Genomic DNA, 13,845 nt, shown 5'->3' with positions numbered 1-13,845 from the left:
TTAGACTGGGTTAACCTAACAGTATGAATCTGACATGTAGGACGTGCGTCCTCTGCCTCATAATGAACTCCCTTTGACTTTTATTCTTCTATTTTCCACCAGCGCTGTCCCAGATTTTTTTCCTCCGTCTCTTTGAGTCGAGCTGTAAAAAGACAGAAGCCGAGCAGAGGAACGAACGTCTGTAATAAAACAGAACATGAGGAATATAGAATAATACAGGAAAGGCAGAGCAGAGGAGGAGAAGAAGGAACGGAGGAAACTCAGATTGTCAACGTTCAACCTGAAAATCAAAGCAGATGAGATGAAAGAGACGAACATGAAGAAAAAAAAAAAACTGAAGACGAAGACGATGGAAGGTGACGCCAAAGACGAGACAAAACCAAAAGAGAAAGAAAGAAGAAGGAGGACGTGAAGGAGTGGAAACAGGAAATGGAACAGCAGACGATCAGTGGAATGATGATGAGTTCAAGGACTCTGACCCAGTCTGAGGAAGTGGGTTCATGTGTGAGAGAAGTGGAAAAGGAAATATGGATTTAAACAGAACAGGAAAAAAAAGACAAATAACCTGATGGATCCACATATCCAAGTTAAGATAAGGTAGGGTTAAGATAAGGCAAAATAAGGTAAGAAAAGGATAAGAAAAGGTAGGATTAAGATAAAGATAAGGTAAGGATAGGATAAGATAAAATAAGATAAGATAAAGATAAGATAAAGATAAGGTAAGGATAGGATAAGATAAGATAAGATAAGATAAGATAAGGATAAACCTTGTCCTGTTAGTCCTGTTAAACCCAGTGGATGCAGGTCTGAACTGGGGTCTTCCTGGCTTTAACCCTCCCTCTGATCTATGGGAACAGGAGGCTTTGATGTGAAAGGATCCAGTTTAATCTGAAAGGATCCAGTTTAATCTGAAAGGATCCAGTTTAATCTGAAAGGATCCAGTTGGATGTGAAGGATTCAAAGGAGTTTTATTTGTCATTCCATCACAAAAAAGAGAACGAAACTGGTTTCTGAGGACCCGTATTTGCCATATCAATAAAATAAATAACTAATAAATAAATGAATACATTAAAATCAACAAAAACTAAAGCTAATTTAAAATAAGAAAAATATACGTTTAAAATTAAACTTAAAATACCTACATACAAATAATAGCACATATTTACAACCTGACCGAGCCTATACACAGTAGACGCTGAAGTACAGCGCAAACAGCAGAGGCAAGTGCAAAGAGTGCAAAGCCTTTCACATCCCATTGGATCTGAAAGGATCCAGTGTAATCTGAAAGGATCCAGTTGGATGTGAAAGGATCTAGTTTAATCTGAAAGGATCCAGTTGGATGTGAAAGGATCCGGTGTAATCTAAAAGGATCCAGTTGGATGTGATAGGATCCAGTTTAATCTTAAAGGATCCAGTTGGATCTGAAAGGATCCAGTTGGATCTGAAAGGATCCAGTTTAATCTGAAAGGATCCAGTTGGATGTGAAAGGATCCAGTTTAATCTGAAAGGATCCAGTTGGATGTGAAAGGATCCAGTTTAATCTGAAAGGATCCAGTTGGACGTTCCACACTTGACTCCCCGCTCCGTCTGTGCAGCTGAGTGTTGGATGTGAGTGTTGGATGTGAGTGTTGGATGTGAGTGTTGGATGTGAGTGTTGGATGTGAGTGGCTTTGGTGTTTGGTTTGTAGTTAAAATGAGGCGTGAGGCAGCAGGCTCATTTCATCTGTCATCTGTCAGCTCTCCAAATGTGTCGGAATAACACTCCATTATGCATTCTGGATGGGGTTGCTAGGCTACGGCGCTGGCCAAGTGTGTGATGGCAGCGTCCAGCGGCGGTTTAATGTGGAGGGTTTACATTTAGACGTTTAAACATGAAGGCAAGTCCAAGAGGTCACAGCGCCGCTAAACGTCTGAGCGTCCCATCCCATAATAATCTGGTCTGTTATAATGGGACACTACAGCCATGATAGTCTACATGATCCTTTCCGCACATTTTAGACAGTGTTTCCACGGTAACTATGGAACCTCTGAATATCCAAATATGGTCATATCTGATGACCATGAAAAGACGAAGAACTGTATTTGACACCAGTTACTGACATGGACTGACAGGATTAAACAGGTTAGAACAGGAGATGGTTTAGGTTAAAGGTGGACGTTTGGGCTTTAAATAAATACAGGGTTCTGGGTATGATGAAAAGGATGGATGTGTGTGGAGCCCCTCCCCCTCACCTGTATATCAGTATGTCGTCAGTTGAACTGTTGTACTGGATCTGGTACATGCGGACCCCTGGTATGTGGTTCTGGGGGGGCCACCTGATGGTGGCCGAGCTGGACGTCAGGTCGGACACGCTGACCCTCTGCTGGTCGGACCGGGCCTGTCCTCCGCTGATGTTGGACTTGATGGAGGTGGGGATGTCGGAGGGTCCGGGGTCGGGGTCCAATTTGGGGTCGTAGTGCGGTGAAGGGTTGACCACCAACTCCACCGGTGCCGTGGCCTCGCCAGCCGCGTTAGACGCAATACAGGTGAACTTCCCAGAATCCTACAGGGCACGAGGACGCCAGCAGAGGACGATCAGCAGGTTCAGAGACACCACAGTAGTATTAGTACAGGGTCCATATGTACTGGTACTGGTAAAGTAGTTCTACTGTAGTATTAGTACAGGGTCCATATGTACTGGTACTGTGAAGGCAGTTCTACTGTAGTATTAGTACAGGGTCCATATGTACTGGTACTGGTAAAGTAGTTCTACTGTAGTATTAGTACAGGGTCCATATGTACTGGTACTGGTAAAGGTGCAGGAGACTTTCAATACCAATTTTTAAATCTCAGATCTGGGTCAGATTGAGGACCACATCTGAAAGTGGTCTGGGTCAGATTGAGGACCACATCTGAAAGTGGTCTGGGTCAGACTGGTGCTGTTCAGACGGTCTGGAACAGATCAGATCCAGGTCACATGTACCTTCATCTGAACAGAACCTCAGTCCTGTGGTCTGGATGCAGATCAGTCGAACAACAGAAGTGGGTGGGACTCCCCCATTCTCTGTCTCTCTCCCTCCCTTCACCCCCCCCCCTTCACCCCCCCCGCCCTTTACTCTCTCTCTCTACCCCCCCCTCTCCTTTTACCCTCTCTCTCTCTCTCTCTCTCTCACTCTCCCTTTACCTTCTCTCTCTCTCTCTCTCCTTTTACCCTCTCTCTCCCCTCTCTCTCTCCCCTCTCCACCTCTCTCTCTCCCCTCTCTCTCTCCCCTCTCCCCCTCTCTCTCTCCCCTCTCTCTCTCTCCTCTCCCTCTCTCTCTCCCCCCCCCCCCCCTCTCTCCCTCTCCCCTCTCTCTCTCTCTCTCTCTCCCCTCTCTCTCTCTCTCTCCCCTCTCCCTCCCCCCCCCCCCCCTCTCTCTCTCTCTTTAACCCATTGTGTTCAGTTAAAGTTCATCCATTTCACTCATAAAACTCTCTCAGTTTTGAATCCAGTGGACGTTTAAAACACTCACTTCACTCCTGACAGATATGAAGGTCTTTCCATACCTTGACCGAGGCCTTGAGGATGTCCAGGGAACCGTTCTCATAGCAGATGGTTCTGGAGGTGTTTCCCATGAGCTTCCCGTCCGGACTGACCCAGTGAGTGGAAGGTTCCGGGTCTCCGATGGACTTACAGCGCAGACTCACCTCCTGACCCTCCATCACAAACATCTTGGAGGTGTGACGAGTGATCATCGGTGGTTCGCAAACAAACTCCTCCTGTTGGTAGGAGAACGACAGAAGCACAGGTCAATGCAGGAGAACACTTAGAACCGACCCTTAGAACTGACCATTAAGAACTGACCCTTAGAACTGACCCTTAGAACTGACCCTAAGAACTGACCCTTAGAACCGACCCTTAGAACTGACCCTTAGAACCAGCCCTTAGAACTAACCCTTAGAACCAGCCCTTAAAAACAAACATTAAGAACCGACCCGTAGAACCAGCCCTTAGAGCTGACCCTTAGAACTGACCCCTAGAACCGACCCTTAGAACTGACCCTTAGAACCAGCCCTTAGAACTAACCCTTAGAACCAGCCCTTAGAACTAACCCTTAGAACCAGCCCTTAGAACTAACCCTTAGAACCAGCCCTTAGAACTAACCCTTAGAACCAGCCCTTAGAACCAAAGCACTGACTCCCCTCATGTAGGTTTATTCAAACTCTCTACATTAATACAGATTAGTGTTGTTGTTGATTTTGTACCAGTCTAGTGAAATTCATGGGTGGACATTAAAGTGGTTCTTCAACTGTTCTTCAACTATTTTATCTGAGGAGGTTCAGGTTCTTCTACGTCTGCACCATCACTTCAACTGTGATAATGAACATGATGTTTTATACTGAAGTCTGTAGTATGTGAATGATTACTGGGGTAACTGAAGGACAAAGTCTACAGGGTCTGAGAGGGTTCAGAGGATGGATGGATGGATGGATGGATGGACAGTGTGAGTGTCCCACCTCTCTGATGGTCCAGAAGTATTTCCCTGCCAGGTCTCTGGGGGAGGCGCAGGTCTCCAGGTCGTCTTCTCGGGTCAGTCGTCGTAACCACACCAGTTCACAGTTGCAGTGCAGAGGGTTTCCTCCGAAGCTCAGCACCAGCGCCGTCAGGGGGGAACCCTTCATCTTTGCATAGACGGGGATTCGCAGGAACAGGGGGTCTGGGGGGATCTTCTTCAGCTTATTGGAGGTCATGTCCAACCTGGGGTGGGGGGGGGTGGGGGGGGTGTCATTAACCTGCAGTCTGACTTCAGACAGTAGGTCTGTTTCTACAAAAGCACAACGTGCACCATTAAATGGAAATGGAAACATCTTCTAATTAAATCTGATTAAACACATATTTGTAGGTTTATACGACTGTTCTGTTCTTTAAACTAAATCAGACCTTTTTGTTTTTTCCACAGAATGAAGCAGATAAATGAGTCCATGCTTTTATTTCATCCACACTAGATTATCAGAACTGACTTTACTGACAGTCAGTTAATGCAGAACCTGTGGACTGACTAGAACCAGAACCTGTGGACTGACTAGAACCAGAACCTGTGGACTGACTCGAACCAGGACCTGTGGACTGACTCGAACCAGAACCTGTGGACTGACTCGAACCAGAACCTGTGGACTGACTAGAACCAGAACCTGTGGACTGACTCGAACCAGAACGTGTGGACTGACTAGAACCAGAACCTGTGGACTGACTCAAACCAGAACGTGTGGACTGGCTAGAACCAGGACCTGTGGACTGACTCGAACCAGAACGTGTGGACTGACTAGAACCAGAACGTGTGGACTGACTCGAACCAGAACGTGTGGACTGGCTAGAACCAGGACCTACCTGTGTGACTATTGGAATGTGAACGGACAGACCTGATTGGACTGTATTATTAATGGGCGGGGCTTTGAAAGGAGCCGTAGAGGTTTGAACGGGGGTAACCATGACGACCTGACCATGGCGTCCCCGTGGTTCTCACCGTGCCAGTTTGTGCAGGTTGGAGAAGATCCCCTCTGGGACGCTCTCGATGAGGTTATGGTCCAGGCTGAGGGTGTTGACGCTGACCAGCAGAGCGATGGTGTCCCAGGGGATGTCCACCAGGTTATTGTAGCTCAGGTCCAAGTCCTCCAGGGTCTCCAGAAAGTCCTGCACACAAACAAGACAATGTATATACCAGTGTATACACACAGACAGATCCACGACGTTGGTACCGACTAATAACTGGATGTTATATGGAAGTAAATCTGTGTCATCAGATTTTGAATTATAACATTCAGAGACAAACAATTCAGATACTTAATTTCAGTGCAAAAAAAATTCAGATATTTAATTTCAGTGCAAAAAAAAAAATTCAGATACTTAATTTCAGTGCAAAAAAATTCAGATATTTAATTTCAGTGCAAAAAATTCAGATATTTAATTTCAGTGCAAAAAAAATTCAGATACTTAATTTCAGTGCAAAAAAATTCAGTACTAGAAATTCAACGACTTTTATAATTAAAAATCTGATGACAGATTTATTTCCATAACGAAGGTGGTAGGAGGAGCAAAGGAACGTTCAACTAAAGTTAAAACAGAACGCGAAGAATAGACGCTAACACAAAGAAACGCAGATGAACGAGTCCAGACGACGGCGTCCGTTCAACAGTCGACTCCGACCGTCTGCACACAGATCGACTAATGAGAACACGGTTCATGTGCGCCAATCAGAAAAAAAACAACAAACACAAAGAAAGAGAGAGAGCAGAGGAAAGAGATTTGGAGGAGACGTGCACAGGCTGGTGTTCAGTCAAAGCATCGTTCACATCCATGTAATTACTCTCAAATTTCACACAATCACGTTTCAATGTCACAATGACTCAATTCTCACTGCAATTATCTGGATCTTACTGCTTTTTCAACAAAAGGAATCTCATTTCTTAGAGACAAAAGAAACGTTTACAGCTCAGAGCAGGAACTCACACATCTGAGTGTAAACTAACATTAACACCAACACAGTGTAAACTAACACTAACACATCTGAGTGTAAACTAACATTAACACCAACACAGTGTAAACTAACACTAACACATCTGAGTGTAAACTAACACTAACACATCTGAGTGTAAACTAACACTAACACCAACACAGTGTAAACTAACACTAACACATCTGAGTGTAAACTAACACTAACACCAACACAGTGTAAATTAACACTAACACATCTGAGTGTAAACTAACACTAACACCAACACAGTGTAAACTAACACTAACACATCTGAGTGTAAACTAACATTAACACCAACACAGTGTAAACTAACACTAACACATCTGAGTGTAAACTAACACTAACACATCTGAGTGTAAACTAACATTAACACCAACACAGTGTAAACTAACACTAACACATCTGAGTGTAAACTAACATTAACACCAACACAGTGTAAACTAACACTAACATATCTGAGTGTAAACTAACACTAACACCAACACAGTGTAAACTAACACTAACACATCTGAGTGTAAACTAACATTAACACCATCACAGTGTAAACTAACACTAACACATCTGAGTGTAAACTAACACTAACACTAACACATCTGAGTGTAAACTAACATTAACACCAACATAGTGTAAACTAACACTAACACATCTGAGTGTAAACTAACATTAACACCAACACAGTGTAAACTAACACTAACACATCTGAGTGTAAACTAACACTAACACTAACACATCTGAGTGTAAACTAACATTAACACCAACACAGCGTTGTCCTTAAATCCACATATAGACACTGAGTTCATGGAATGGTGTTGAATGTCATATCAGTTCTTATGGCCTTTGGTCTGTTACACATACACATTATAGACCTTTGATGGTTATTCAACGAAATGTGATTGCATGTCAATTTACGTGAACATCTCTAACCCTAACCCTGTCCTTAACCCTAACCCTATCCTTAACCCTAACCCTATCCTTAACCCTAACCCTATCCTTAACCCTAACCCTATCCTTAACCCTATCCTTAACCCTATCCTTAACCCTAACCCTGTCCTTAACCCCATCCTTAACCCTATCCTTAACCCTAACCCTATCCTTAACCCTAACCCTATCCTTAACCCTATCCTTAACCCTAACCCTATCCTTAACCCTATCCTTAACCCTAACCCTATCCTTAACCCTGTCCTTAACCCTATCCTTAACCCTATCCTTAACCTTAACCCTATCCTTAACCCTAACCCTACCCTTAACCCTATCCTTAACCCTATCCTTAACCCTAACCCTATCCTTAACCCTATCTTTAACCCTAACCCTATCCTTAACCCTATCCTTAACTCTATCCTTAACTCTAACTCTATCCTTAACCCTAACCCTATCCTTAACCCCATCCTTAACCCTAACCCTATCCTTAACCCTATCCTTAACCCTATCCTTAACCCTGTCCTTAACCCTATCCTTAACCCTGTCCTTAACCCTCAGTTTGTGGTATTTGATGCGGTGTGAACACACACACTTAAAGTTTATAATGCGTCCAGATAAAACACAGCAGTTAAAAGTTTTGTTTTTTATTCATGAAGTCAGGTTGAACTTTTACTCAGATGTTTATGATACAGAAGCTTCAGCCACAGAACGTAGTCCAGTAGAACCAGTTTAGGTTCAGGTTGGACTGCAGACATGTGGATCAGCCCCTGGTCCGGTTTCCAGTGAACTAGTCCTCTGTATGTGGGTTTGTGTTAGTCCTCATCATTAATTAACCAGGTTAACCACCTGATTAACCAGCTGTTAATCACTTCCATCTGATAAACATGGACATTTATTTATTTTGCAATAAAACAGAAACATTTGTATTTGTCGTTATTTCTAAGCTCTTCTGTTCTTATTTTACTGGTTCTGACCCACTGTAGATCAGATGGTTCTGTATGTGGAACCTGAACTAAACTGAGGTTCAAACCTGATCTAGGCTTAGTTTAGGATTTGGAAGAATGTGTGTGTTTGTTGGCGCTGATCCACATTAGTCCAGTTCTGTTAGAACCACATTAAAAAAGGTTCCCTGTGGAGCTGAGAATGAAAAAGACTGAGAATGAAAAAGACTGAGAATGAAAAAGACTGAGAATGAAAAAGACTGAGAATGAAAAAAACTGAGAATGAAAAAGACTGAGAATGAAAAAAACTGAGAATGAAAAAGACTGAGAATGAAAAAGACTGAGAATGAAAAAAACTGAGAATGAAAAAGACAGAATGAAAAAGACTGAGAATGAAAAAGACTGAGAATGAAAAAGACTGAGAATGAAAATAACTGAGAATGAAAAAGACTGAGAATGAAAAAAACTGAGAATGAAAAAGACTGAGAATGAAAAAGACTGAGAATGAAAAAGACTGAGAATGAAAAAAACTGAGAATGAAAAAGACTGAGAATGAAAAAAACTGAGAATGAAAAAAACTGAGAATGAAAAAGACTGAGAATGAAAAAAACTGAGAATGAAAAAGACTGAGAATGAAAAGACTGAGAATGAAAAAGACTGAGAATGAAAAAGACTGAGAATGAAAAAGACTGAGAATGAAAAAGACTGAGAATGAAAAAAACTGAGAATGAAAAAGACTGAGAATGAAAAAGACTGAGAATGAAAAAGACTGTTGAAGGAAAGTACTGAAGTCAACGATAAAAGGCTGTATTTATATGAAAGAACACATTACAGCTGAAGGAAAGGACCACTGATTGGGTTCTTTCTTTCTTTCTTTCTTTCTTTCTTTCTTTGTCTTTTCTTTCTTTCTTTCTTTCTTTCTTTCTTTCTGTTTGACAGTGGTTTAAAATGGTCTACTGCTCCGATTATTGAATTTTATTTTCAATATTTGTAGTTCATGCATTTAACTTTGGTAACATGAGCTCCATCCATCCATCCTCTTGTCATTACCCATAGTCCATGACTGTAGGTAATAGTTGGACCTTTATTCAACTGGTAAATTGAGAACTTTGCTTTTTGTTGAACTATCCTGATGGTTTCATGGAGATCATTTATGGACAAAAGGGAGGATCAGGGTAAAGCATGGGCTGATGGGTAATGGGCTGATGGGTAATGGGTGAGCCAATGCTAACGCTAATGCTAACGCTGCCTTGTTAAAGAGGTAAACTTCATGGACATATTTTCTTTGTCTCTTCTTTAATTTCTCCTACAGATCAACAAACTGAATGTGACTAAACCACATGAGACCAGAATGAGTCCTGATGAGGAAACTCCACCTAAACCACATGAGACCAGAATGAGTCCTGATGAGGAAACTCCATCTAAACCACATGAGACCAGAATGAGTCCTGATGAGGAAACTCCACCTAAACCACATGAGACCTGAATGAGTCCTGATCAGGAAACTCCACCTAAACCACATGAGACCTGAATGAGTCCTGATCAGGAAACTCCACCTAAACCACATGAGACCAGAATGAGTCCTGATCAGGAAACTCCACCTAAACCACAGAGCAGTTCCAGTGGAAGTCTGGAGTGGGGCTGTTGAATCTATGGTCTGTCAGGTAGAAGTCCACCTCCACTGTCCTACCTGGAAGGCTCCCTCTGAGATGCTGTGCAGCTGGTTGTTGGCCAGGATCAGGTGCCTCAGGTTGACCAGGCCCTGGAAGTGGGCGTCGTCCAGAGTGGTGAGGCGGTTGGCGTCCAGATGGAGAGCGTGGAGATCCTGAAGGTCAGCGAAGGCGTACGGTCGAATCTGACTGATGGTGTTTCTGCTGAGGGTCAAGTGGATCTGAACCAGGAAACACAAGGCCATCAATGAAACTGGACCACATCTACAGACACCCTTAACCCTTTAAGACCCAAAAGTCCACCTTAAACCCTTAAAGACCCAAAAATCCACCTTTAACCTTTAAAGACCCAAACGTCCACCTTAAACCGTTAAAGACCCAAAAGTCCACCTTAAACCCTTAAAGACCCAAAAATCCACCTTTAACCTTTAAAGACCCAAACGTCCACCTTAAACCGTTAAAGACCCAAAAGTCCACCTTAAACCCTTAAAGACCCAAAGGTCCACCTTTAACCCTCTGGTGTCCAGGTGAACATATTAAACACACTTTCCACTTCCTGTTATTAAAGCTCAGATGGTTTTAATTCAACAGTTGTTCATTTTTGTCTGATTGTTTAAATTCTGATCCATCCACTAAATCCATCCCATAATAAACAGTGTTAAATTCCTACACTAACACCCTTCTACCAAGTGAGTACAAAATACACACTGACACATTTAATATTTGACCTAGAACCCAAAATAATAATAATATGACCCAGTGTTGGTGTGAATCACTGACAGATGACAGGAGGAAAAAATAAACAAGAATTAATATAATTTATATGTAAAATGTTGAAAAAATTGTTTTTTTGTGGCTTTTCCATCAAAAAATAGTTTGTTTCCGTTACAAACCTGTCATTTCAAGGGTTAAATATGACAGTTACTGAATATTTGGTATGTTTGTTTATGGCTGAAGTTGATGAAATATAAAATAATGTAAAAAAGTTCAAACTACATTGTGTGGAACACATTGTGATATTGGTCCGATGCTGTGCATATTATGGGCTATCGGTGTATAAAGGCCCTGTATGGGTCAGATACCAGAGGGTTAAAGCAGTGTAGTTGCCGTGGAAACAGGGGTCAGTTTTCTGTGTTAATGGTCCTGCGTCTATAAAGCCTTAATAAAGTGAACTCTGACCAGACTGGACATGTTGGCGAAGTCTCGGTGTCTCAGCGTGGTGATGAAGTTGTCCATCAGCCGCAGCTCGGCCGTCTGGCGGTCGATGTTGGGGGGGACGAACAGGAGGCCCGTCTTAGCGCACAGAACCGTGTAGGACGGCAGCAGGTTCTGACACGTGCAGCGCTTCGGACACAGCATGGAGGCGGAGCCAAAGGGCAGCCAGGACACCAGGACCGGGAGGAGGAGGAGCAGGGGGCGGAGCGTCCGGGAGGCGGTTGTCATGGCGACTCTGACTCTGCAACAAGAAACATAGATGTAGAAGTGAGTTAGGGGGGGGTTTGTGTGTGGGGTTTGAGTCCAGGTCCGGTGGTCGGTTCAGTCCACTGATGAGTTCAGATCAACTTAGAATTAAACATATGTCAAAATAAACAATACAAAGACAAGAAGCAACAGAGGCAACACAACCAACCCAAACTGAACCAACTAAACCCAGTCCACATTCTGTCTGATGGCCTGGATTCTGTAGGTGGATCAGTGTCAAACACTAACCCTGAGTTAACCCTTTAACGACCAACCCAGCAGGTTCACACAATCAAACACACAAAAGGGGGTGGGGCTGAAGGAGGGAGGGGATGGGAAGGGGGGGGGGGGGTGTTAAAGGTTTGTTGTTGCAGTTTTTTTCTTTTTTTTGTATTTTTCTGCTGAATAAGTCATTTTGTCAAAATTAAAGTGAACAGTTTTACTTTAATGGATCGACTGAAACACAATTTCCTCTTGTAATTAATAAAGTTCTGATTCTGATTGTGATGGTGTTTACGTCACATGTCCATCACATATAACACACAGTTTTATAGACACAGTTTTCATGTGTGAAGGTTCCATCCATCATGTTGAAACAGTGTGCAAAGAAAGAAAGAAAGAAAGAAAGAAAGATATGGAAATAAGAGATTAAAAAGGAAAAATAAATACTCAAATTACACAAATAACTGTAAATGTGCAGTAATGAAGTACTTGTACTTTAGTATTTGAGTATAAATAAATAAATAGGAGCGTTTTCACAGACACAGGAAACTAGTGTTACACCATGTGACCAGGAGGGGGCGGAGTTGAGCTGTATCTGAGGAACTAATCACACAGTAGAAACACACACACACACACACACACACACACACACACACACACACACACACACACACACACACACACACACACACACAGGTTCATTCCATGGGCCTTTACCTGAACAAACATTCACCCAAAGAAAGAAAAGGAAACAGATGATAGAAGTGAAACAGGAAAAAGAGGAGGAAGAAGAGGAGGAGGAAGAGGAGGAGGAGGAAGAAAAGGAGGAGGAAGAGGAGGAGGAAGAAGAGGAGGAGGAAGAGGAGGAGGAGGAAGAAAAGGAGGAGGAAGAGGAGGAGGAAGAGGCACAGTGTTGTTCCTGCTGTGGTGCGTTCACTGTCCTATCCCAGTGCTGTTCCTGCTGTGGTGCGTTCACTGTCCTATCCCAGTGCTGTTCCTGCTGTGGTGCGTTCACTGTCCTATCCCAGTGCTGTTCAGTGTCTGTTTACTCCAGATCCTCTGCTCTGTTTCACATCGAACAGATTCAGTCATTATTAAGGTAAGATTAAACTGTCACCTCCACGGAAAACATTTGACCTGCAAACCTGGGTGGTTTTTGGGTGGATTTTTTTTTTTTTCCTTGGGGGTGTGGGGGGGTTTGGTTGAGACCTCTGCAGTATCTTTTTGCCCTTTTTTTCTCTTTTCCTCTGTTCCTGCTTTGACCAGTGAATTTCACTGTTGGATCTAAATCTGCATTTATCTACAGAACAAAGCATGGAAGTAGCAGACTGTCTTATAGTTCATGTCTCTTACCTTACCTTACCTTATCTGGTCTTACCTTACCTTATCTAACCTTATCTTTATCTCCTCTTATTTTACCTTATCTTATCTAACTGTACATTACCTCACCTTACCTTATCTTATCTCACCTTATCTTGTCTTCTCTTACATTATCTTCTCTTACATTATCTTCCCTTACCTTTAAACTGTTCAGTATAAATCTAAATGACTCGTGTCTGTGATCGTCAGTCCAGTCGTTTCTCTGACTGAATGTGTAGAATCATCAGTAATTCTTTCTGTTCATCATCTATCGAAGCCCTTCTTGTCTGAAATCAGCTGTTATGGGATAAAATCTTGCATTTTGGGGTCGGATGACTCCAGACTAAAAGCCCAGTGGAGGTGCAGAATCCTCTCAGTCCACTTGAATTACAGTCGGCTTTAAGGTAATGGAATTTGAAAAAACCCACTGCAGCTTTAACGACCTCAGCAGCAGCAACGTGAGCCTGATTGGAATGTAAATAATTAATAACACAGTCCATTTGAAAGAGTTTATCTGCCATCGAGCTGAGTGTGATACTGGAAAACAGTGGACAGGGGCGGAGCTTAGTCAGAGATGGGCGGAGCTTAGTCATAATGATGTTAAAATGATCTGCATTTCTTACATTATTATTGTATTAACCCTCTGCTGTCCAGGTGAGTATATTAAACACACTTTAACCCTCTGGTGTCCAGGTGAGTATATTAAACACACTTTAACCCTCTGGTGTCCAGGTGAGTATATTAAACACACTTTAACCCTCTGGTGTCCAGGTGAGTATATT

General features: G+C 42.7%; 1 protein-coding gene across 3 annotated transcripts in view; it reads right to left on the bottom strand.

The window, feature by feature from the left end:
* Positions 1-13,845, bottom strand: part of LOC115431259 (leucine-rich repeat and fibronectin type III domain-containing protein 1-like protein) — a 47,275-nt gene that overhangs the window by 14,531 nt on the left and 18,899 nt on the right. For all 3 annotated transcript variants that reach the window (XM_030151507.1, XM_030151506.1, XM_030151508.1), the window contains exons 2-7: positions 11,201-11,477; positions 10,042-10,242; positions 5,485-5,651; positions 4,478-4,718; positions 3,527-3,739; positions 2,233-2,543 (exon numbers count right to left, since the gene is read on the bottom strand). In XM_030151507.1, the coding sequence (XP_030007367.1) occupies positions 2,233-2,543; positions 3,527-3,739; positions 4,478-4,718; positions 5,485-5,651; positions 10,042-10,242; positions 11,201-11,477 (1,410 nt within the window). The remainder of the gene's footprint in view (positions 1-2,232; positions 2,544-3,526; positions 3,740-4,477; positions 4,719-5,484; positions 5,652-10,041; positions 10,243-11,200; positions 11,478-13,845) is intronic.

Source organism: Sphaeramia orbicularis, chromosome 13 (genome assembly GCF_902148855.1).
Source record: "Sphaeramia orbicularis chromosome 13, fSphaOr1.1, whole genome shotgun sequence".
Taxonomy (NCBI): domain Eukaryota; kingdom Metazoa; phylum Chordata; class Actinopteri; order Kurtiformes; family Apogonidae; genus Sphaeramia; species Sphaeramia orbicularis.
The sequence above is the reverse complement of the archived record's forward strand: the minus strand, read 5'-3'. Positions and strand labels throughout refer to the sequence as shown.